The 26,681-nt window shown below is 40.8% G+C and overlaps 3 protein-coding genes across 8 annotated transcripts in view; 1 reads left to right on the top strand and 2 right to left on the bottom strand.

Moving 5' to 3' along the window:
- Positions 1-16,180, bottom strand: part of Chi (LIM domain-binding protein 2 Chi) — a 140,593-nt gene extending 124,413 nt beyond the window's left edge. The window contains exons 1-2 of one of the 4 annotated variants that reach the window (XM_070314453.1): positions 15,877-16,180; positions 6,924-7,584 (exon numbers count right to left, since the gene is read on the bottom strand). In XM_070314453.1, the coding sequence (XP_070170554.1) occupies positions 6,924-7,584; positions 15,877-15,928 (713 nt within the window). In that variant the 5' untranslated portion in view covers positions 15,929-16,180. Of the gene's footprint in view, positions 1-6,923; positions 7,585-8,208; positions 8,888-9,255; positions 10,682-15,876 lie in introns of those variants that run through there. The other 3 variants (XM_070314454.1, XM_070314456.1, XM_070314455.1) reach the window with 3 other exon arrangements.
- A 1,766-nt stretch (positions 16,181-17,946) lies between these two features.
- LOC138943561 (uncharacterized) lies at positions 17,947-20,549 on the top strand. The gene is made up of 4 exons (XM_070314483.1): positions 17,947-17,960; positions 18,931-19,024; positions 19,555-19,832; positions 20,245-20,549. Exons 2-4 carry the CDS (start codon positions 18,941-18,943, stop codon positions 20,321-20,323), a joined length of 441 nt encoding a protein of 146 aa, XP_070170584.1. The 5' UTR covers positions 17,947-17,960; positions 18,931-18,940; the 3' UTR covers positions 20,324-20,549.
- A 952-nt stretch (positions 20,550-21,501) lies between these two features.
- The window catches only part of LOC138943507 (rho GTPase-activating protein gacJ), a 123,701-nt gene continuing 118,521 nt past the window's right edge, over positions 21,502-26,681 (bottom strand). For all 3 annotated transcript variants that reach the window (XM_070314361.1, XM_070314360.1, XM_070314362.1), the window contains one exon: positions 21,502-26,596. In XM_070314361.1, coding sequence (XP_070170462.1) covers positions 24,332-26,596 — 2,265 coding nt within the window. In that variant the 3' untranslated portion in view covers positions 21,502-24,331. The remainder of the gene's footprint in view (positions 26,597-26,681) is intronic.

Below are 26,681 nucleotides of genomic sequence, written 5' to 3' on the forward strand. Positions count from 1 at the left end.
CTATCAAGATATCGCTATTGTTATCGCTCGATATCGTCGAATCGCGCAAATGATTTGTCGAGAGGATCCATAGTAACAAAAGCAAGACAGCGAAATCACACGCGCGCGCACAAGACATCTAGGTTTATTATTTATAATTTCCCGTCGGGACGAATTTATCTCGCGACAGTGTTTCGAGGAGTTGAAAACTCCGGGAAGTAGTCCATGACTCTTGTTACTTGCTACATTCGGAGGGAAGGAACCTAGTTTTTTCGTCATTGCTCAACGCGCACTTAGCATAGAAATGTCCTTCCGGGTCATAGGTATTCAGATTTTCTATCTCTGACACTCAACCTCTCTCTCTCTCTCTCTCCCTCCTCCGGGATACGCCAAGGGTGCTTGCTGTCTGTAGAGGGTGGCTCGAAAAGAACGGTGGAGCCAGGACGCGCGAAACGGAGGGGAAGGTGAGCGGAACGCCGGGGGAAAGCAGAAAGGGGGGCGGAGGGGGATAAAGGAAAGGAAGGCGGCAGCCATAAAGAGGGAGAGAGAGAAAAAGAGGAAGAAGGAAGGGGGGAAGAAGGGATAATTCCACGGCTAAATATCGGTAAAAATCAATACTATCTCTTTTCCTCGACGCACTGCCGTCGTAGCTAATAATGCACGCAGAGAATGCGAATCTAAAGAACAATCAATAAATCATTTCTCAACGATTTCTATCGATCGCGAGAATTCCCTCATGCGAAATGCATTTCACGATAACGTCCTACATAGTCGGCGAAAATATTCGTCATCGGCGAAATTATAAAGGTAGAAATTTGCATTGCCATTGCAAAATGAGACATTTCTCTAGACGCGTGCATGCGCGAGATATTAATAATACATATATTTTATTAAAAAAAAAAAAAAAAAAAAAAAAAAAAAAAAAAAAAAAAAAAACACCTATCTTTGTCCTTTTTAAAATTACTTTAAAAAGATTGCACTCTCAAATATTATATACGAGTTGTTTGAACATATCCTAGATATACCATGTAAAGGGTAATCTTTATCAACTTTCTCCGTAACGCGACAGTTTGGGAGGCGGGAGTGATTTCAATGCAGCGAAGGAAGTTGGTCGTAAGCGGACGAATACCAATACAAATACAGTACAAACAAGTTGCTATCAAGGTAGCAAGGAAATACCCGCGTAAGAAGGGCGAGATATTCGAGTCAGGGGAAACAAGTTGCAGCCCGAGAAAATTATCAACCATAAATTCAAGGCAGATCGAGAAACAGTGCCTGATACATGGCGCTTCGTTGCCATTTCCAAGTGCAATGCAACTTATATGCATTTTGTATACAACTGCATTTCTGCGATGTTATAATATTTAGTATTAATGATAATAGTATTAAAAACATCATCCACCCGACATATCGAGCAAAATCATTATTAATGATGCGATAAAAATCATACTAAAATTTAATATAAGATTTTATAATACAGACAAATGTTTTGATAAAAATAGATGTTATCAATTTTGTTTAATGTTATTCTTTATTTATTTAGTCATTATTCTTGGTTTTATCTCATATAGCGATAAAGTCAAATAAAAAATGTGCATTCTCACAGAAATATTAATATATATTTGCGAAATATTTTTTGATATTATATTTTCCTCCAAACAAAGGGACACTATTGGATTTCTAGAATACAAACGCAAATCGCAAGCTCGACTTGTTTCGTAAAGGGATCCATTTCAAACTTTACATTAAAATATCAAAGATCACGAATAGAGATTCATCAGCGAGCTATTTCCGTGTAAATCTTTCGAAAAAAATATATTTTGCGAGATAAACCTGTCGGATGTTTCTCCAGTCTAAATTATATATTTTTTCGAGCGCTGGGAATATTTACATATCGCAGCAACGACTGGGTGATATGAAACGAGGCGACTCGTGTCTCTCACTGCATCTTCCGAGAGACATTAAAAGAGAGAGAAAGAGAGAGAGAGATCGCTTTACAAAGCAATTGGAATTTTTGCGCACCATTTTGTGAAATACGGCGAAAGTAACGGGGGTGGAACCGCGGGCCCAACCACGACCTGAGACAAACGGTAACGAAACGCGCGCCTGCCGCCACCGCCGCCGGAGATCCCCGCGACGTTCCGAGGTATCCCTTTGCACGTAAACGGCGGTGGCGGATGCATGAACGAGAGCTGCCTTGGCCCAAGATCGAGGGTCCGAGGGTCCGAGGGTCCGAGGGTCCGAGAGTCCGACCGACCGACCGACCAACCGACCAACCGACCGACCAACCAACCAACCAACGTCTCCTCCTGCCGTCGCGCTGGTCCTTTCTGTCTTTCCCTCTCTCTGTTTCTATCATCAAAGGAAGAGTAAAAAAGAGAAGGAAACCTAAGTGGTTCTCAATAAATATCTTGTAGAAAAATAACATTTCACCTATTCTCTACCCGAAATACATCTTCTTCTTTCATATATGCTAATTTTAATGCTTCATATATTGTATAATAATTAATATAATTATAATTAGATAGAAATTCGAGAACGAAATAGAAATTATCTAAGATATCTTGGGCTAAATCTATCAGTTTGTTATATTATTACATTATTCCTTGCATAATATACAATGACTAGTCGTATTATACAATAATATCAACTTTTAGTAATATACATGTTTCGCGATTTTCTTTACATTTTCTTCTATATTAAAAAAGTACGAAGGACGAATTCCTCTCTTTCGCGATAATATTATTCGGGAGCACAATAAAGGATATATAATTTTCTCCTCGTTCCATCTATCTCTCTCTACACGTTATAGAGGGGAAAAAAAAAAAAAAAAAAAAGACACAGCGAGGCGGAAAAAGGGAACGTTTACGCGAGATTCGTGAAATTGCTGTAACTTTTGTGCTACCTTTAACACACTCTAACTATCGATCCGAGCGTCACGTCACGACAATCGAGAGTCCTTCGTCCGCCGTGCATCTCGTTTCTCTGAAGGAATCAACAAAAGAACGGCATCCGAGCGTGCTAAAAGGCGAACAGCGTACAACGGAGAATGACAAATAATTTGCAGACAGCGGTGCGGAGAGATATCGTGAAAAATTAAAACACTGGAAATATGAGAACCTCCGTTCACTCTTTTCCCCTCTCTTCCTCTCCCCATACCCCCCCCCTCCCCTCATCCCTCGTTCGCCTCCTTCATACCGCGACCCACCCTCCGTAACACGGGGTGGCTAGGAGGGTTTAGGGTGAAAGGGGAGAGGGGGAGGGGGAGGGGAGGAGAGTAGGGAAGAGGAAGGGAGGTAGGTCGCGTACAACACTGTACAAAAGTCCGCGTCACCTCGCGCTGTACAATCTATGCCAAAAGTTTACGAGATACTTATTTTATTTCGTTCTCGGACAATGCGACGGAGATACTTATAACGGGGGGGGGGGGGGAAGGGGGAGAGAAGAAGAGAGGGAGAGACACACATTTTACTCCGGCTAATTTATCTTTTACTGCAATTTCTCCATTCCACTTCGGCCAAGTGCGTGTATACGGCTCTCTAGGACAGTAGAGGAAGAAGGAGGAGAGTGTTAACTTAAGTTATGACAGGTGAACGATTATTCAACGTCCACGAAATTATATAGGGTTACCCTATAATTTACGTAAGTTAATTAAGAGTGGACAGGAATTAAAATTCATGTTAGCGAAATTGCATCGACTTTGTCGTTTCAGTTTCATAAATTCTTTGCGATAGCGCGTCGCCGCATCATCATCTCGACTACTTAATAATCTTGGCATATATCGCTAATTAGAATGATTAAAGGCAATCTATAGTCTCCGAGATGTGGCGGTGCTGATTAATGACACGCGCGACTCCCGTGCATCGCGAGGCTATAATAAATTCCACTCTGAACGTGCACCGATTATGTTCCTAACGCATTAATTCTCACTCTTAGAAAAGAATTCTGATAATTCAATACGTTATTATTAAATCAATTTTACATCGTTATCGACATAAATTTAAACAACGTTGAACGATCATTCCAACGTTATCGAATCGGCAAAATTATTTAAAACAAATTCTTTTATTAATTAGCTTGACAAATTTAGCGTTTATTAAACGCGCTCTTCTTTTATATTCCCAATCCGTTGAAAAGAAATCAATAATTTTCGTTGCAAAAATTACGATCTTTATTTGATACACGATGCGAGAGCGTTATTTATCTCGCGGCGCATAATAGCACCACTGGAATACGAGATATTAATTTTCATCAAGTGGCCGGTCGACCATTTCGAGTGTATTTTAATCCGGAAAGAACAAACGGCATTTGACTCGTAATATTAATTTACTAAGGCCACGGGAAATGAATGCGTGCACCACCCACGTGACGCGCCCTCGCTAGCGAAACTTCCTTTTTAAGTTACGTTTATTCGCGGCTCACCTCGTTTCAACCCCCTCGGGAAAATAGAGGAGAGCTTATAGCATCGTTCGCTAATGATGTTGTTCTACTTCCCTCGCATTCTTCATCGACGTACTACCGAACACGATCCTTCAAAGTTGAGCTACATTTTCGGAGTGCGCCGATATCGAGTATCGTTATCGAATACAGAATACATTAAAGCGCGCACACATATGAATATATTCATGAAATGTCAAAGGTTATAAAATGCTACATATCAATGTAATATTACGCGATAATTATACTCTCTTAAATATCAAGTCAACGTCTTTTTTAGTAACAAAGCAAAAGCTCAAGTTTTTCGACTATCAAGTAAATATCAAGTTTCATTCCGCGAAACTTTAGATAGAAACGAAGAATAAAACTTTGATACATTTTTCATACTTTTGAAATTTTATGCACAATTTCTCAACTTTTGACGTCAAGTCTTCATAATAAGCGTTTTCAAATTCTTTTCAAAAATCGCTAATAAAATGTAAAGATTTTTCGAATCATTAGGTGACTCATTATTATTTTGAATGTATCGATTCACACATATATAAAATATAAATAAGACGTTTCTTTTTTCTACAACATCTATCGACTGTTTACGCGAAAAGTCGCGTTTCTTCGCGATACTCGCAAAGTCTGTCCGCGTGTTTGACGCAATCGGTTCGGCGGTTTGCCGGAATTTAGAATATCCCGTACACCGACGAGCGACACCGCGCGTTCGCACCCACACACCTTGCACGCGGGACACGTGCGGCGCGCGCATGTACGCAAAGTACACGTATGAACGTTACGTGTCGCGGGTGTTCGGTAGGTATCACGAATGAATTTATATGTCGTGACCACACGTTTCCACGGGACGTGTCCGTACCTAAAAATAGTCCCGTTTTACGGTACGGTGTACACGCATGTATATAATAATATACATACATATATACCGATAACTATTAGAGTCGTAACGGATTTTTTTCACCGATCTATTTCGCATTCCGATTTCATCGCGCGCATCGTGGAAACTTCGAATAATACATTCCGGCTCGTTCGGCTGATCGAACCGGGTCGCGTAACAATCCCAGACGCTTGTTACAAAACTATTCGAAAAACTGGTTTCTGCCGTTCGAGCGAGCAACCCCGCGTACGGGGTTTCCCTTGTATGCGTGTGCGCGCGCGCGGGGTGACGACGGCAACAACGACGACTCGTTGCAAACGATTAAGACGGATCCCGAAGGAAGGTAAATGCAAGCGTGCTCGAGCAAGATTATCAGTAAGAATGCGGACCGACCGGAAAACGAACAATAAATAACCCGGCTACCTCTTGACTACGTTATCTAGGAATGTCAACACACAACGACACAAGCGACAAAGTATACGTTTATTCTCCTGTCTCGCATGTTATTGTCGTGCCATTGTTTTATCTTCACTTTTTTTTTTTTTAAATTTAAATTTAAAAAGAGGTAACTATATAAAGAATCACTTTTATAACGAAGAACGCACAAAGTTTCTACTAGACTTTCCGAAAAAGATTGTATGTCGAGTAAATATGAATTTTCTCTCAACTATCATATTTGTCAGTTATACGAGGATACACATCTTGTGTATGTATCAAAGTTCAAGTATACAAATTAAGTTTTCAGAAATTTATGTAAATTTTTAGATTAATAATTATTTTTCGCGCTTTTTACGCTTTAACTCTCTCTATTTTGGGGGATTTTAGAGAAAAAATTTAATATATAGAAAATTTAAAAAATAAATAACATATTTAAAAAAAAAATAATAATAATAAATTTATAATTTTCTAAAGATGTAAAAATGATATATCATTATTATATAATATTGTTCTCGTATTATTATAGTTCACGCTAATATATTATTAAATGTTTTTCATTTTTTATAAATTATTATTTACGTAAAATATATATATATATATGATTTATTTTATATGTAGAATAAATTTTCCCAGTAAATATACCGCAAATGTAAAAGTGTATGTTTCCGTTGATTTTCTACGATAAAATGTAGATTGTGAAGTTTAGCGTTGATATTTCCTAAATAGTTTGCATTCTTTAACCGAAAATTAATGTAAATCAGAATAATGGCAACTTTCACTGCGATTAATAATGATTAGCGTAACCGCTACTGCGTGCAACTTTCTCTACAAATGGCGCTCCATTTCTCGGTACATAAAATCTTTGCAAAGTTTTCTACATAATTAGAAAATATATCTTAATTGAAAATAATATATATGTAACGTCCGCGAATATTTATAATAAACTTGATCGCATTTGCATTGGCGGTAGGAGCGCGTTATTGTTGTTGGGCGAACTTAATCGTTTGCTTCGATTTGTAAAGGCGCGAGTCGCGCGATCATCAGCGCAAACATCTTCTCTACAAATATTACGAAGCGTAATGTTACGTATTTGATGGTGAGAAATATTTTACATACACGGATATCATTATAGAAGAATTACTCGCTTTGTGGATTGAAAACATGCAATTAAATCGAAGTAAAAACTCACCCTTGATCCAATCTATCGACAGGTCCGCCAGGTCCCATTATCGCTGGGTGTCCAGGACCCATGGGTCCCGCCATAGGATGACCTCCCGGTCCGAATGGACTTCCAGGTGGTATGCCATACTGCGGTCCTCCAAACGGCTGGCCATGCGAGGGGAAGTGCGGATTGCCGGCACCCGGTGGTACAAACGGTGGTCCCGAGGAGCCGGGTCGACCGACGAATTGCGGCGGCGCGCCGGACGGCGAACCGAACGGGCTGGGCCCGGGCCCGGGCCCGTTGTACGGCGGGCCGGTGTTATTCGGGGGTGGCGGAAAACCGGTGGAATTAGGCGGCGGTCCGGGACCGGGCGTCGAGGAACCGCTTGGCGCGGGGGAGGCGGTGTATTGCGGCGTCGCCGAACCAGGTGGCGGACCTTGGTACGACGGTGCACCGGCCGGACTACCGGCACTGCCGGGAAACGGACTTGGCCCTTGGAAGCCCGCATTACTGGATGGACCGCCCGTGCTGTTGTACGGACCCGAGCCAGGACCACCGCCCTGACCGACGGAATTGGGCGTAAAGGGCGATGCCTCTGAGCCGGGCGGCGGGCCCTTCCAGGAGGCTGGCGTACCCGGATCCTCCAGCGTGGTGGTGGCTGCCAATGGCGTATTCAGGCGGCTACAGCCTATAAAGAATAATATATATAGAGTATAAATTATATTGACATTGTGTAAATGCTAAATATTATATATTCTATATTGGTTTATCGCGATATGACTTTAGTGATTCGTTGTAACGATGATAAAAAGATGCAAGATGTAAGAAAAGAATAGAAGATTGTACAATGTACGATTCAAAGAACACTTTCATAGTATATTTAGTCGCAGTATATATAATACAATTATATTATATATGATTTATATAAACTGATCGCAAGACATGTTAGCGATAGCATTGATAAATAAATTTGACTACTGTTTTAACGCAAGAGTACAAATTGGTTACGGTTAATGACCCACCGATGTCTCTAACAATCTTATTTATATCATATTTATAACCAGAAAGATATTTAAAAGCAACTAGTATAAACTGTCACACATATAAGCCTTGCGTACAACATAAAGACTTGTATTTCATGTGCTCGCTGAGAATTATGTTGCATCGAAGGATACACATTCTATCTAAATAACAATATAATACGCAAGTACTATCGCAGAGTACAATTTCTTTCATACAGACTAAAGTGACGAATTCGATGATATAGCGTCACGATTGCAGACATAAACGAGAATATGTACGAGAAAATCACCATTGTTTGTCCCATTGGCCTTCATTGTGCCGTGGTCACCCAGTTCATTCCATCTCACCGATCACCCAATGCGTAGATAACCAATACGTAACTCGGTCGACGGTGTACGAACTCGTTTCGATCGTTTCCCGCGGATAGCAACGCGCGATGCTTCGATCCTTCGATACCGCTCGAGTTTTAAGGTTATGCGCCGGTACACCTAACCTAGACGCAGTGAGCGAGACGAGGCGCGACGTCCAGCCGGCTCGCGGCGAAGGCGCACCAACGTCCGGGCTCGCTTCAGGAGTCCGTGGCGACGTCGTTCGTTCGTTGCGACACACCACTTCGTATGGTCGCGAACCCGTCTCGGTGTAGCGATAGCGATAGCAACAACAACAAGGGCCTGTCGCGCGGCGGTCGCGCCGCCGGCATTTTTCCAACGTTCGTCGATCCGCTGACGCGCGTGTCGCCGACTTAGGACGCCTCGGCCGGCGCTCGTTCGCGCTTCGATCGCGCATTCGCTCCAAGACGCGTGCACTGCTGCGACATGACGTTAATAACCATTCATCCCCCGCGTCGTCACATTGCAGAAAAGTTCACGACGTTCCAAACACAAGCGACCCCGCGAGTGCGCCCGCCCGCGCGCGCACGCGCTCTCCCGCTCTCTCTCTCTCTCTCTTTCTTTCGTCCGATAGAACGAGAAAGAGGGAGCCAACGCCGGCGTTGTACGTACGTGCGAGAGAGAGAGAGAGAGAGAGAGAGAAAGCGAATCGGACAGAGCGCGAATAAACACCACCGGAGTCAACAGACGAACTTTGCAGCCAGGAATGTAACTTGTAAGATGGCGCCAAATGCCATGACGACATTCACGCGAATATATATTCGATTAACTTTGCAGAGTTCACGAGAAAGGCGCACCAAAAATTCTCACTAGATTCTCGAAAAAATCGACGAATCGGCACGTCACTAGAGATATCTTTGTACGAGATTCGAGAGACGTTGAATCGCGAGAGAATTCACGTCGACGTCACTGTACCGCGTTGACGATCATTATTCGTAAACACTCACCAATTTCTGTCATTCACGCGTCATCACGGCGACATTCGAGGGGTGAGGGGAGGGAAATGTACGTACGCACGTGCGCCAGGAGCGTAACTAAACCACGCACGCACCTCGCCCCTGGCTGCGCCCTCGCGAACCACGTGTTTCGCCCTCCTTTTCCCGTTCTCTTTCTCTCTCCCTCCTTTCTTCCGTCGATCCGAGAGTCACCTCGTTCCTCGCTTCTCGCCACTCACGCCCGAGTGTCAACTGGATTTCTTTCTCGGTCGCAGACGACAATTGCTATTCCACTCGAGAATGTCGACGGGGGCTGCCATTTTTCCGCTATTTTACACCGCTCTTCAAACGTCGACGATCCGCGGCGGCCGCGGAGACAGAGACGGAGGAGCCGCGGCTGACGGAGGCACTCGCGGCCGCGTTATCAGTTCTCACGACGCGAGATGCACGCGCCTTCTTCCCCGAGGTGAAACGTCCGTTCCTTCCACCCCTTCTCCCGTCGTCCGTCGTCGATCACTCTTCCCGCGACGCGCGGTTTGTTGTTTCGCGCGACCACCTCGCCGCCGGTCTCGCGCGAGTGGCGCCTCTTCGCTTCGCGCCGCGCCGGCTCACGTCACCGCTCACCGCCGACCGTCGCGCCGACGTGCGTGTCCCCCTCTCTTCTGGCAGCGATCACGATCGCGACGCGCGATTATCGTCGCAAAAACGCAACCGCGTCCGCGCTTTTTTTCCGCACTGTCGTCAAATCGTCGACGGGGTCGTCGATGCCGCCCGCTACGCGCCTCGCCGGTATCGATTGTGACTCGCGTGCGCCGCACTTGACGTAATTTCACGGCTAATGTCCCCTCGACCGGGGCGGTCGCTCCTCTTTCCCGGCGTCGTTGACTCGCGATAAGTGTTTCTTCTTTTTACCGCCTTGCTTAATTAATAATTATTTCTCGAAAGAAGGGCGACGTGACGCGATTAATTTCGAATTTGCGATACGGTTATATTACTTGGACGCGGTAATTTCCGATCGATTAAACAAGAGGAAACTTTGACAACGCGGTGTCGCCTGTTGCATGCGAGCGATGCCGCGTGTATACGCTGTGACAGCGATGCTTACGCGTCCAAATTCGCAAAGGGCATAAGAATGTTATTAACGGATGCGATGTTGAATCGCGATGAATATTTCTCGAGTATCTTGCCATGAAAATGAATAATTTGTTATATATAATTTACGTTTCTATCAAGAGCGATTCTCTCTCTTCGCGCACTTCACTTTGAGGACGCAGCGCGTAAGATTATTCCAACGTCTCGTTATTACAATCCCACGCGTGTCGATCCAAGTAAAAGTTTGTGCTTTCTCCCGATCGCAACGCATACGCGTTTTCGAAAACGATTCCACGATCGCGAACCGCGAGAGCACGTTGCATCCGAGAAGCCACGTTTCCATGCAACTCGTACGTCACTCGCGTCTGCCAGCGCAACGCCTATCTCGGAGCCGGGAGAGCGAAAAAACGTGGGGTGGGAACAAAAGAAAAAAGTCTATAAAAAGGGGAGAAAGAAAGAGATAGCGCGGAAGAGATAGAGAGAGGGCAATCACGACGATCACTACTACGGGGATTTGCCGTCGTCGCTCGCTCCCTCGGCGTTCCCCTCGCGTTTCCAAGGTGCCAACCGCCCACGTTAAATAGAGTGGTAGATATGTACCCGCCCGCCGCGACAAGGATGTCAAAGACGAACGTGCGCGCGATTACGAGAAGCGGCCGAGAGCACGCTCCCCACGTGGAGCATCTCCCACGAACGCGTACGGCCCTGCGCGCCGAGAGAAGGCTGCACCCCCGACCGCAACGGGACTGCGTCGCGGTTCCCCTTTATCCCGACGGCGTCGGCGTCGGCGTCGCCACCGCCGCCACCGCCACCACCGTCGGCGACGCACGGCGAAAAAACGTCGCACAGCCTCGCCCGGTGCGCGTATCAACTAAGCTTGACCGATCTTACGAAGCGTCGTCGTCATCGACGGCACGAGATCCTAGTCGACGGGACGTTCGTTATATCCTGTCAGCTACGGGGATTGAAAGACTTTACGCGAACTCGCGTCGCCGTCCGGCGTATTTTGTTTTTTCTCCTCGTTCGCTGTCGTTTCAAAGTCGCCCGTCGCGGGAGACTCGACACTCGCCGCCAGTTGACAGTGTCACCCTAAAAATCAATAAGGGGTTCACCCCCGGCCTTGCCCGCTCTCCTCCTCCTCCTCCTCCTCCTTCTCTATGCGACTCCTCTCCGCGTTTCTACTCGTTCTCGTTCTCTCGTTTCCTACCTATCTACCTGCCTACCTATCTACCTACCTCTCTCCTATTCCAGGAACGTCGACAACGGGGGTCGACCGATCAACTGGGGTTACAATAAACAGCATGTCATTCTATCAAACAATGATGCTACGCTAATCATCGAAATTTCAGGTCGCAAGGTGATGCTTCCTGAGTGCATTTAAAATTGTCTTACTAGGAAATACTTTCTTTTATTTCGAGAATATAGGGCGTTAAAAAGTATAACAACTCTCGATTATTAATACGAAGAGATTTAAATATCGCATGTAGCGCAGTCACACGGCACACATATCTTATATAAAGACAATCAAATTAATTTAGAGTTTTCTATACTTATGAGAAAAAATGTAGAATATTTTTCAAATATCATTAAAAATTTTTCTCGATAAAAAATATATATTAATTATTAATTATTAGCCTTTTTTTATATTTAATTAAATAAATATATATCGTTAGAAAAAAAAAGTCTGATTCAAATGACGTTATACTCGGTATTTTCATGTAATATTGCGAAAATTCAATGTTGCAGATCCTGCTGAAAAATTTAGTCCGCATTGTAGTTCGAGTAAAATTATCGAAAAATATGCAGAAACTGCCATAATACGAGAGGAAATGCGTCCTCTTTTCTAAGCGTGTGTGTGCGTACGCATCGAGGCAACTATTGCTGCACCATTATGTTGTTTCTCGTTCTTTCCGCGAGTTGTCGGCATAGAAACACGATGCTACAGAAGATTATATACCGATCTACCTGCTTGGAAAATTTGGAGGAAAGAATTTTCCAGATTATAGTTTGCCACAACTTAATATCTTTTATAATTTATCAGTTATTTATCAGAAAAATATACAAAATGATCTTTGCTTTTAAGCAGATTAAGCATAAAAAAATAACCAAAATGATTTGTATGCCTCTCTAAATAAATTAATGCAATTTTTTCTGTTTTTCGATATATATATATATAACTGACAGTTTGCCGTAAAAGACTAAGCCCTCAGCCGAGTTAACTAAATTTAAACCTACCTTTCCCGATAAACATTATCGATCCGCGATTTCCGAATTCAAACTTTATTTGTCTTTGTAGAAAAAAAAAAAAAAATACGAAAGTTCGGATTACAGTTACACGATGGTCATCCACTATTCCTAATGCGATACTTCCCTTCGTTGCGAATTATCTCCTAATATTATAACTTTATTGCAAACTTAATCGGTATGGGACAATTCGCAATTTAACTCCAGCTTTACTTAGAATCGGTTCGCGTACGCGATTATTTTAATATGATATGAATTCGGCACACATATACATCATGTATCAAGTAGCCAATCTCCTCGACGTCGGATCGAGAGGACAAAGTTTGACATGATTTCGAATCGAGAGATCACGTCCGTTCTCTCCGCGTTCACGTGGTTCCACGTCGCCGATAAATATCTTGGTGCGAAAACCTCTCCGGCGAAAAGTTTCCCGGTTCATCATTCGTCCTCGTTCGCAGCATTTTTTCGCACACGAAGATGAAACGGGCAGGAATATCTCCCCGGCACACACACGTGGTGTGCTGCGAGGTGAATGACAGTTGCAGACAGTTCGTACACACAAGCATGTTCCAGTGACCCTGCTCGAGCGAGCGATCCGGCGCGTCGCGGACCGCTCTCTCTTTCTCTCTCTCTCTCTCTCTCTTTCTCACGCGTGCTCCTTCTCTCGCCAACACGCTGCGCCTGTAGCCGCCTCTCGTGGTCGCTACCCTATCCAACGGAATAGCCGAAGAAAGCCGCACGCCGTCCAGAGATATTAGGATAAGTTTCATTCATACAAACTTTCGAACAAATCTCGACCTTCGGAAACTACCAACCGCACGCTGGCAAAATATGCGAGCGACTCCCGAGACGGAACAACATTGTTTGATATGCTCAAAAGATAGTTATTACATAAAATTGTAATAATATAAAATAGCATAAAAGAATTATAAGAACTATAATAGAATTGTAACAATGATAAATGTTATCTGTACTTTAATTAAATTCGCTACAATTATTACTTGAGAACAGTACAGATTGTAAAGTAAGTTTATTTCTTTTCTTCAATCAGTATCAAATCTTAGCTAGAAAAAGCGAATCGCAAATTATAAAAATATAAAAATAAAATTGACATTATTGATATATCTATTTCAAATATACTTTGCATCGTTAAATGCATTGGACATTGCGATCGCGTCTCGGATGAGATTGACGAGAAAAGAGTTTCTCGAGAGCAGCTCGCGACCTTTCCTAACTGAACTCGGAAGTCTCGGGGAGTTCAGGATACACAGAAGCAAGTTGGATTCGTGGGAAGGCACGAAGGGAAGAGCAGAAGAAGCAAGTTCGTGGTTGGCTGAGCGGAGTGGCACGAGGAGGTAGATGCGAACAAGCACGGCAGGCTCGTGGCGGTGGAGGAGGAGGTGGAGGAAGAGGAGTGGGGAATAGGTCGATACGGTAAACTATTGTCTGGCGGGTGAAGTGCTCATGAGAACCGAGAGGAAGAGACGGCTTTGGCTTCTCGCGCAGTCACCAATTTCGCACGAAATGCGAAGATGTGGCGTCACTTGGCGCGGTTAAGAAACCTGCATCTCTGTCCACGTGATCTTCCGCTGTCGCTCTCGATCGATACCCTCTCGCTTGCGGCAATTCTATCGTACGCAAACTAGAGATGGCTAATGATATTTTATGACAAGTATCGATAAATAATTTATCAATAATTGAAACGGCTTTCTGTGAAAAATTACTGCGTTTATTGTAACAGGCTGTTTTGTTTTGAATAATATATTATTATTGTTATATTGTTACGCTTTTAGATTTCATTTATATTGCATTTTATTGTTAATTTTTATTCTTAATTTACTTTTGTAATCATCTGACAATACTTATCGATACTATCTTTAATATATTTTTGTTATTGCATTAATTTTATATCATACATATATATAGCCAATTCTAATCAATCCAACTTTTCTTTGTCATTAATTATGAAGATATCAGAACGTAGATAGTTGGGTCGCAAATGCATATTTCGGCGATAAATAGAAAAAAAAAAAAAAAATGTTTAAATTTATAAATTCAAAAAAAAATTTTAATTTATAAATCAAAAAAAGGGACGCGAAAATAATTATTTTTTTTTCAAGCATATTTCTATGCCCCGAAATACTTACATAGAATATATAAATTTTCAAGAAATCAGAGAGGGGGAGGGGGGAGGGAGGGGGGAATCTCTATATAAATATTTATTATTTTATATTAATTTGTTAAAATATTTATACGAAAATATACGAAATGTTTTGGGCTACGATCTAGCAGAATTTACCTGACGCAATTGTCGTATATATTCATCGCGCCGATTTTGTTATCATTTCAGATATTATACCCTTACTTGTGTATATATTTAAACGATATTCATTTTTATTCAAAAATCATAATTCGTATGTAATGAGATTTTTATGATCGTAATATCGTCCCGTAATATGACTAATGATGACAATCTTAATTGTAACTGTTTATCTCTTTAACATTCATAATTACATATATGTTTATACTCGATAAATTAAATCTGCACGCGTGTAAAAGTTGCAAATGACCGTCTTACTTTACAATAGACTATATAATAGACGCGAACGGAGAGATCGTGTATATATCTCAACTCCCAATCGAATTCAAATTTTTAATAAATATGTATAATTTATTTTTATAACTATTTATGATCTGTCTTAACTTATCGTTTAAAAAATATTTTTCATTTTTAAAACAATTTTTTTAATAATTATTAACTTTATTACCAAAATATTGTTGCGATATAAAAATAATTGCGAATGAAATAAATTAATAATCACACACGGTGCGGTCGCATAAATGTAAAATATAAATTCGCTCACCGAATCGACGTATAGGCATCGTTGCATTCCTTTGTAAAGCGTTCTCGTAAACAATTATTTATCAAAAATGTAAACTACTAATTTCAAATAATCGAACAGTTGGTAGAGAGACAGATAGAGAGAGAGAGAGAGAGAGAGAGAGAGAGAGAGAGAGAGAGAGAGGAGACAGACAGACAGAGACAGAGAGACAGAGACAGGCAGAGAGAGAGAGAGAGAGAGAGAGAGAGAGAGAGAGAGAGAGAGAGAGAGAGAGAGAGAATATTTTATTTAGATAATCCATAATTTTTATTTTCCATTATTTTTCATTCATTGAGAATATACGAGAGAAATCCCAAAGTATAACTATTATAGCAAGCAACGATATATTGAATTACATTGTGAACAAATTAAGGAAACAATTCGTTGCACGATTATGATAAATGAATTTACTCACCAGCGACGACAACGGATCGCCATTGCCTTCTCACTCCCAAGATCGTCGTCATTCTTTCGGGCAAACACTTGATTAACGATACAGAGATTCGATCCTTGATATTTGCGGCACTTGTTGCATTTATTGTACTCGCGATATGTTAATAAAGAGATAATGCGAAAAGCGATAATCGCCACTTAACCGTAACTTGGCTCGATCCTCGCGATCCTTCCGCATCACGACGATTTGAATCGAAGGGTGTCACGAATCCACGACGAATTAAGAATTAACGATATACTATCCGTTTAAACTTGTCGCGGCACTCGCGGCTAAAATATCGACTATCAATGCTGATGATTCGTCAAATTCAACCAATCAGATTTCTTTATTTACCGTTCACGAATCACGAATTGCGAATACGCGCATAGTCTGGACGCTAGCTTTAGACATAGACGTGTAATATATAGACTCGCGTGTCTCCGCATCTCCCGTATTCGGAACGCGTCGAAAGATAGAAAGAGACAGCTGCTGCTACGATCACCGATCTCTGTCCTTGTCTAACCGGGAAAGAGAAAAGTACAAAGGATGGAAAAGATGAAGAGATAGAATGATGATACAGAGCATACTATCTCTGTCTAATATTTGACGATCCCCACTCCTCAATACTCGATCTAGATACGCTATGTCTATGATGTTGGAACGATCGAAAATTTCAAATCAAGCAATTTCAATCTCGCTGCTTTATCGCGGGATGTAATCTCTCTTCCGATGCTTAATAACAGGCTAATTATTATTTCATAGTATTTACGGAATGCTGAATAACTCTCTAATATCACTCGCTTAGATGTATTTCAAAATTCTTAAAAATCGCACACGTTTAGTAAATAAATAAATCAGTCGATGAATACGCTGGATTTCGGTGGAAATGGACGAGTCCGATAAATGGCGTTTGAGATTACAAATGGCACGACGAGCAACGGTTACGTAGGATGTATCGACGAAGCTGTCGATCGCGATCACGTGTACTATATAATCAATGTATCCCGTTCGTCGTTAAATGCGATATTCGCGACACTACTTTGCTCGTTCGACTCGATTTCAGGAAGAAACACGCGAACATTCCCGACGACGTTTCGTACAATCGCCGAAGAGGGGATAGAAAGAGACTGAGAGAACGCGCGATATAACTGACAGAGAGCGCAACGTGACTGACAGAGAGCGACTCAAAATAAACGACGAACACGATACCCGACACCCGACGCCGATTCCGCGAATCGAAAGTTCCAGGAAAGAGATAAGAAAGAATTTGTAGGATATTCCTATCTATCTAGAAAATTATTTTTCTAGAAGGAACGGAAAATTTTTTTCTCTATACGTACGTTTGTGTAGTAATAATAAAATATAGATATCTGAATTTATTAATAGTAAATGAGAAATTGTATTGGAATGTGTATGCAATGATTACAGCGATAGACTCTATTTTTTTTTTTGTTTTTTTTTCCCCCAATACTCACGATGCTCGCTTGTATTCGATCAATTAAATTTGTATCACAAGCGTCCCGACGCCGCAAACGATCGTATGCCATTAAATTTAAAACGAAAGCACACTTCACTTTCAATTCCGTTAGAACGCAGTAGTTTCAACTGTATAAATAAATATAGCTGTCACTCAATCATGCCAACTGTAGCATACGAATCATTCGAATGCGTTTCTGTTAAACGTGAAATTTAATGCGTATAAATATCGCGCCAATATAAATGTGACATTATGTATATGGAGCATAAAATATCGCGAATATCTTGACAATTTTTATCAATGGTTGTTAATTAATACCGTTACATTACTCGTTAATTGATTTATCTCGATTGTATTATATATGTAGTTGAGTGAATAATATATTCGTATAACACGAGGTAATTATGAAAAATGAGTATTAATTCGCGCGATAGTTGAGATTATACGCTACAAACGAGAAACTATTTAACAGACGCCGTTGCGTGCGAGGAAGGAGGGGAGGCGATTCTTGGAAGCGAGCCTGGCCACGCGTTGTTTACAATACACGTTGGCGCGAGTACAGCTGCTAACCATTTCGAGATGCGACAAAGTAAGATATTATATTGGACATGCTGTTATGGTATTATTTTTTACATAACGAAAATCCGTAAAGAAAGGAGCAAAGCGATACGTATATTTATTACGCTTCTTACTTGTCAGATATTTATCGAATCGAAACGATGGAATGTAAGTTATCAAGGCTAAAATCTCATGTTCTGTTCGAGAATTGTCGTGATAATTTTCATCTGAATATTAATATTAATCTTAATCTTCATCATTATTTCTTACATACGTAAATACGCGGTAATGCAGCGTATTTCAAATACGCTATTCTAAATTCTTAAACGGACGGTTATATCGTATTTAAGAAAAATGAAAGACTTTTATTTTCTTCCGATAAACATGCAGATTAATATACATATAGATATATTCCATACAAAATTGAGACAGAAATTTTTATTAACTCGTTTTTTCCAAGATACACATGCATATATGAAATACATATATGTTAATATAATAATTAGTAATAAAAATAATTATATATATAATATATTTACATTTCGTATTCGATATACTCATGTTTACCTCATAAACTAGCCCTTAAATAATACACGTCGCGATTATAGCTTTATTAATAGATAAATTGCGCGCGCTCTTGTTGAAAACAACAAGCCAACATTTAAGAGAAAGTCAGATGCTTTCTTGCTGCGATAAAAAAAAGAGTTGGACGAGAAATGCATCTGCCTATCTACTCCTTTTTTATTTAATGGTCTTCCTATCTTCAATGCGAAGGCGCCGTCTATCTATATACGTCTATGTTCATGTCATAACAATCATACTTGTTTGATTTTGCGCGAACGTAACGGAAATTGAGTATTGAGATAGTGATGTTGTCGTTGGTTTATCGTAGTGCAATCGCGCGTGATTATTTGTGACGTCGGGACGCTTGTAGCGCAGATTTAATGGATCGATTAATGTCGTAATCGGTAGAGAGTTATAATTATATTATATTATATTAGGAAAATAAGAATGGCGCGTCGCGCTTGTGCCTCATCCCGCGAATCTCGCCTGCAAATAAACTTGCAATATTGGGAATGCCGAGAAAAATATCAGGTGAGTTGCATTATGCGTAAATGTAATATATGTATCATATTGATAATGCAAATATATGATAAATTTATCAAATTAACCTCCGGAACCGTAGAGAGAGAGAGAGAGAGAGAGAGAGAGAGAGAGCGCAATTAATTAAAATGAATATTAAAAAAGTTATTGATTATAATTTCAAGCATTGTATCAAACGTATTAATAAAATTAGAGAGAAATTAAGCTATCGAGAATATAAATATCGTTGGCAAAGAAATGTGTAGTATCAGAAATATCGAGAAAAGTATGAAGTGATTGTCGTAAATATATATATCGTGTCGGTTAAAATTTAAAAAATTTTTAAATTTTTCTAAATCCGCAAGATGGCCCTATCCGCATATTTCATATCATTTTCACCCGCCGTTAATTTTCCCTAAGCACAATAAAAAATGTATGTCGTATAATTTGATGGACTTGCGACGTTGCGTCGGATTAATAGTAGTCGATCGATCGCGCATGATAAAGTAAGAGAAGGCGATTAATATAAATAATTTTTCCAGATCTCGGTTGCTACAAGCTATACGCGCAAGCTCGGTTTGTATCGACGAAGAAATAGCGCGGAAAAATGCGCCAGAAGATTCGCCGTCACCTCGACGATGACACGCTCTCGCCTTAACCGCGATAGAGACACGCGGCTGCTCCAGCGGATCCTCGTGGGCGAATGCGGGTCTAAACTGCGATCCCGCAGTGTACATAGGGGCGGTTTGGCATGCGGCGATGCGCGACAATACTACACAATAGCCGTGTGTTTGTCGATTGTCACCGGGGGGATCGAGAGGTAAACACAATTTTGCCCCACTACTTTAATCATCGCTCGTCGTACGCGCGTGCAGGACCAACACATATATATACTCTTACATTCGTGTTAGACACTTTAGCTATCGTAACAAACAAAGTCACAAGGAAATTTAAATTCTATTTTACAAGCGCGATAGGATGTCGGTTTATCCTGAGTCAATCGTGCTGTTGATACATATTATACGTATAAATATTAATTGATTTAAATTTATTATGCGCCCAAATAAAAAAAAGAAATCATATATTATATCATATACGAGTCTATATGTACATTAATTATTTTTGCATATAAATTTATTACTATTATAAGTACCATAGATATAAATATTAAAATTAAATTAAAATGCCTCAAATTTAATCATATATTTTTAATTGTGTATTATTTTGTATAGAGCCGAATACCGAATGAGACTTAGCTGCCGACAAATAAAACATCTCTCTACTACAACATGGAGAAAAGAAGATGGCTAGAAGCTCTCTTAATTATAAGCCATCAACTTGCCGGACGCAACACAACAATGTGTGTAGATGCAAACACGATGCTCTTTCGTCGAGATATAGAGGTAACGGGACTGAGAGGGTAAGTGTTTATCTCATAACGCTTGTAAAATGGAGAAGACTCCAAATAATATTACTTTTTGCATAACTTTGTTGACAATTAAAATTAAAACTATTTGAGCTGTATGACGGATTATAAAACGAAGTATGTCTTTATGATGAAATATATGATTTATGCCTTTAAAACGAATGTTTCATAGTTGCCAAAAATAATTTATTCTCATATGTATCCGTTATTTTCTAATTTTATATTTGCCAACAAAATCATACAGAATACACTATGCACGGATATGTAAAACAAAGAGGTCTGCCTGTCTCGTGAGTGGAAAAAATAAAAAATGCGAGAAAGAGGAAACGGTGGAAAAAACGGAATAGGAATGATTTTGCGAAGGTGAAACGTCCAATGTCCGCCAGGTCACAAGACTGGTTAAACAGGTTATCAGTTTATAGCTGCCGTAAAGAGATTTTAAATTTCGCATATGTGCCCGTGCATTCCACGCCGTGATACTCGTGCCATTCTTTTTCTTCGTTTTTCGGTCGTTTTGTTGAGTTCAGAGCACTACGCGCCGATACCGACGTCGACGGTCTGGCTAATGGAAGCGGTTTCTGTATTTAGGGCGAGTCGCGCGGCTCCACATAAAGCGCGTATTTTTTCTCATAAGTATGAAAAGCATCATGCAGACATTTTAATTTCTAGTCCAATTCTTACCAATTCTTTCCGTAATTTGTACTTTACAACGACACGGAAATCTCAATGTTTTATCTTCATATACAGCTAGTAATTAGCTTCTATAGCTCTGAAGCGATAGTAACATGTAAATGTAAATACAGTCTGGTAACTACAATAAGAAAAATTTGATTATTTTTTAAAATTATTAAATTGTGAAAAAAAGATATACCTACCGTATATAAAAAGCATTAAACATTTTTGGGATAAAAATCTATAAGTGTGTTTTTTAGTATTTCGAAAAAATCCTGAAAAGAAAAAATGTATAATTGCAAGTGCACGATGTATCACTCTCTTTCTCTCTTTTTTGGTATTTGTGTTCATACAATTAAAAAAAGTCCGTTTGTAGTAGATATTTTATTTCCAACTTAGGAACTGAAATGCCCATATAATAAAAAATATTTATATCGTAATAATAATAATTATTATTAAAGTGGGAAAACGCGCGAGGGTTATACTAAAATCGTTCTACTAAGTATACAAATTGAAAAGAAAACTCGTAGAAACGAAAACAAATAGACTTTCTTTGAATCATTCTCTAAGATTCTTTCACGATTCATTCATTCATTCATCATTCATCGACATGTTCATCCCATACACTCGCACACACGCTACAAAAGGATTCGAGATTTATAGAATAATCGCGACAACAGAACATAAACAAAAAAAATTATATAAAATCTTCCACATGAAATTTTGCACATTATTATTATTATTATTATTATTAATATTATTCTTTATTTTTTCGATTCGCGTCTATCTTCTTAGTTTCTCTAACTGTTAAAGGGCTCGTCAAAAGCATATACAAATGACCGTCGCCATTGTTCGTAATCGCTATCTAATCAGTTTTTTATGGCACGTATTCTCGTACAAGCCCTTTTCCTTGCGGATATTCGACAATATCCGTTTTGCTATCCTTTTCGCCAACGTTTGCTTCCTCGTACAAACCCCGCAATATTACACCGAGTCGCAATCATAACGAACTCGTATATATACGTATATAACTCGTATATATATATATATATTCGATTTTTCTCTTTTTTTTTTTTTTACACATACGATAGAACCCGTGGAGTTCCTTTAGCTTCTTTCTTTGTATACGATTATCAGACTTGGACGTGAAGATCTATTATATCTTAAAATTGTAGTTCTTTCGGGCAATCGCGCCAGAGATCCACTGGTACCCAACAACGCCCGTTAAAATTTTCGAAAAAACTTACAATAGAATTTTTCGTCGCATAGCACCATTTCGAAAAGTGACGCGACGCGACGGTGAAGAGTCGCGACGCGTCCGGTTCGCCAGAAATTACCCGCGGTCTTACAAAAATAACAACAGTGGTAGCAGTTTCGCTTCATCTTGTGCCCGATTCTTGCGCTCTGCAATCGATAATTCTGTGTGTTTCTCGACTCGTTGAATACCACTGGAAGGAGCTGTTATTAATCAGCCGAGGTCTCGCACTCGGCGCCGGAACGCCTACTTTCTTATCACGAAAGAACCATCCGAAAAACGTGAACAACTCATATTCTTGAAAGACATCAATATAGAAATCTGATTTTCTTTTTTCGTCAGAGAACGACCCAGAATGGATCTTTCTTCCTCTTGTACGTCTTAGGGTTACGAATATTATAACATTATTTTCTCATATTTATTTCTTTCGATCAGAATATCCTAAAACGAACATATTCTATCAATATGTCTACATTTAACATGGATATACCATTGGTAATTTCTTTAAAATCTGTTTTCAAAGTATTGTGGTGGCCCGCGATGTCCGATCACATGTTCGGCAGCGGCCGCGTAACAATCAGTCAATTGCCTTAATTTTCATTAGTTTCTATCGAAATAAAATGAAATAGAATGAAAAGGTACTGTGCTCTTCCGCACACCGACACACGGCGTTAGAAAATAAAAGATCTTCACATGTTTCTTCCGAATGAAAAAAGAGACCATCGAAAATATTCTGCAAAATATCGTTTTCGTTCCTCGAAAGAAACAGCGATACGACAATCGTTGGCCACACGAGTAAGACAGCCTGTACATTTACTAAACTCTTAATCTTCTTACATAATATTGAAAGATAATGCAGGATTTATCTAGCTTAATGATTTACGTGATTATATACACTATATACATGTCGCTGCTATAACATTGCATGCGTGCGCTTATATCATTAGAAGTGACTACAGATCAGTGTATGCGATTGCGTGTGTTTGCATGTATGTTTGTACGAGTGCTTTTTTTATTAGAATGAAGATTGCCTAACTTATACATTACATAGGGTTTTCGCGAGCGTTACTATATAAGATTTATCATTACACAGTAAACAATTATTCGTTCCGATGATCCGCCGGTCACAAATATTTATCATTTTCTTCTTTGTGTTTTGAATCTTTATCACATAGTACATTTCAAATAAATCATAATGTGCCTTACGAAACGAAAACCAAAAATAAAAACTGAATGATCTGAAAATTAACGATAACAATACATATGCATTTATGTGTACGCTTTAAAAAAAGAAAAAGATAATTTTTAGGAGAAGAACTTAATAACAAAAAATATTTAGAAACTCCAACAGATGAGACACTGAAAATGCAAGCTTCTAAATCAGATTTTTTTTTCCTTGCAATATAATTGAAACTGAAAAACATGCGTATACAATTTACATATATAAAATAAACATATAAAAATAACAATTTTCCCTCGAATGTCTTCTTGAATATTAAATCTTTTTTTGTCGCATTTTTTATCACAGAGTGTATTTTTCTTAATATTGATAATCCTCCAAAATTTCGAACAATAAAATAGGTAAATAAGATTCTAACGCATTATTGCAACTTGTTGAATATACATAATCTATTACAAAAATATTCATAATCAATTATGTAATCAATCTGCCGATATTTTATTTTATTTTATCTTTGCACGAGATATTGGGGAACTATCCTTCTATCATAAACGAACACTGTGAATAGCCATTGCTGTGAATAATTATCAATTATTAATCGAATAAAAACAACATAACGGAACGTAGATAATCTCAATGTGCCGCATTTTTATCCATACAATCGCGCTTCGTGCGTAATATATACGTTTCGACACGAGCCGAAACAAGTCCGACGGATCCATGTTTCTCTAGTAATACAAGCATCCTTCGCTATGCCGGAAACCCTACATGTTGAGATCCCATTGTCTATTTAGACGTTGGAGCAGCCGGTTGCTGATACGGCGGCTGCCCCGTTATCCCCGTCAGTCTTGGTTGCGAGGAAACTAGTAATTCTTTGTAATACGCGTTAAATTCCGGTGGTAGAAACGACGTCGCGGCAGCAGAGGCCGTGGGCGGAATCGGTGGTGGGAACAAGCCGTTGTAGAACGCGGAGTAGTACATAGGGTCCAATATCGGTAAAAATTTGCCGGGCGCGTTCGATAGTTGTGGTAAAGGGAATGCGGCAGAATTATTTTGCGGTACCGCCGGCACAAAACCTGATGGTATACTGGGTAAACTGTGTCGTCGGCCGGCTTCGCTTTGCCTAGATTCTTGCTGTTGTTGCTGTTGTGCCGCCAAAGATGATTTCTCGCTCTCGCTGATTCTACGATGCTGATGATCCCTGCTGGCCTCTGCGGCCGCTTTCCTCCTGTCAATACTTATTTGTTGTTGTTGCATCGTCGTTGCCTGCATTCTGGGAAACGAATTTCCGCTGTGATTTAGATGATTTAAGTTGGGTACGTTAGGTATGACGGGATGACTCGGCTTTCTCGGCGTATATGGTGAAATCGGCTCGTTTCTCGCCGCATACTTTCCGTTCACTTGATGCTGTTGTTGCCTTCTCTGCGCGCTATTGATTGCCCCTATTGCGTTACTTTTATTAGGTGGACTCGGTATCTGGACATGAGACGGTATACTTGGATGATGATTGTTTTTCTGCTTGTTGGGATTTACGAGAGTAATCTCGAGGTTATTAGAAGCGATGGTTCGACTATCAATTACGTTCTGATAGGGAGGGAAGGATACTCGTTTCGAGCAATCGGCGGAAGATCTGTCTAACGTCGATTTGTCCTTAGCCGCGGATAAATTTCGCACTTCCAGATTTAAAGGATTAGGCCTCGGCACTACAGGTACTCTGACTATTTCTAGACTGGGCCTGGGGAACGTCAGTTTCTCATTGGATTTCTGTGTAAGATCGAGAACACCTCCTTGTCCAATGTCGTTGCTCATTTGCGAATATTGCGAGCGTTGTTGCGATTGTTGATGCGGATGCAACAAACGATGCTTCGGAGAGATAAGAATATCCTTAGGATTCCCGTAAACTGTCCTCTCGTTGTGCATAAATATCGACTTCGACTGTGTCACTTTAGGTGGCAACAACCTGCCGTTCGGAACGTTTGACGATACGAAGCGATTATTTGCCTGCTGTGCAAGCGGAATCGTCGTCGAGATCGGTGGTACGACGTTCGCGTTCGCATATAGCTGTAGTAGCGTAGCATTGTTGGAATTACCGAGATTTATCACCCGACTGTTTATTACATTATTGTTCATCGTGCTGTTGTTATTATTATTATTGTGATGAGCTGGTTGTTGCTTGCCTATCGGAACTCGCGACTGATGATTCTGATGCTCCTGCGATAAGGGCAACATATGTCCTATGTCGGGCGTCACGGTGACGGATATTAATTTGGAAATGGAATTGGGTGTGGCCGGAATCGAATACGGTGAGATCGACGGTTGCTTCTCCTCGGTGGACCTCATGGCCGGCGGCGGCGGCAGCGGCGGCGGCGGCGTCTGTTGCGGCGGTGTAGTGACGTTGCTTTGGATCACGCTCGGCCGCGCATCCAGATCGACGGCGGTGACCTCGAGACCACCCTCGCGGAGAATCTCGAGTTTGCGTTTTTTGAAGCTAGGAATGATTATCTTGTCCCGACTCGTATCGCTCTCGTTCTCGAGGTCGATCACCTCGGGCGATCTGGAGACCGGCGGTATAATCGTTTTCTCCGCAAATTTCTCGCCGCCGAACAGCGGTATATTCTCTTTTCCCTGCGCTAGTAGAGTAGTTTGCTTGGGATCCAGTTTAATCTCCTTCATATCTTTCTCCGGCGGTGGTGTTAGAGAAACGACTGCCGATGCATTCGTCGCTACGCTGGTCACAGGCAAACCCGGTGGCGAACACGATGGTGGAACTTGTTGGGATATCAAAGGACTGTTGAGCTGTCTCTCCAAGACGCTCTGATTATTACTGGTACCGTTCGTCGGAGTTGTGGAGGGTGTGCTGTTCGGGGTCGAAATAGATGTGTTGGAGGATGGCGGTGGACTTGGCAGTTGGCTAGCTTGCTGGCTGGAAGGTGTCGCGCTATTGGCGATTATTGTGTTCAGGGATTTTAAACGTTCCGGTTTCACTCGTACGCTACGCAACGAAGACGTCTTGCCGGATTCTATTTTGGGTTTCTCATTCGAGAGGGGAGTCTGAAAGCGTGAGAGATACAGTATAAATAATTTGTGTCTATATATGTGTCACTATAAATATAAGATACATAGGAAATGTAACAGT

This window comes from Polyergus mexicanus, unplaced genomic scaffold (genome assembly GCF_030449975.1).
Source record: "Polyergus mexicanus isolate NDT 795.1 unplaced genomic scaffold, iyPolMexi1.0 SCAF_27, whole genome shotgun sequence".
Lineage (NCBI taxonomy): Eukaryota > Metazoa > Arthropoda > Insecta > Hymenoptera > Formicidae > Polyergus > Polyergus mexicanus.

What these genes read in the sequence shown, in the direction of transcription:
- LOC138943561 (XM_070314483.1), top strand. Translation starts at nt 18,941, where the DNA reads ATGGCGCGTCGCGCTTGTGCCTCATCCCGCGAATCTCGCCTGCAAATA. An exon ending in AATGCCGAGAAAAATATCAG is followed by an intron (nt 19,025 to 19,554) that starts GTGAGTTGCATT and finishes TAATTTTTCCAG; the next exon opens with ATCTCGGTTGCTACAAGCTA. An exon ending in GTCACCGGGGGGATCGAGAG is followed by an intron (nt 19,833 to 20,244) that starts GTAAACACAATT and finishes TATTTTGTATAG; the next exon opens with AGCCGAATACCGAATGAGAC.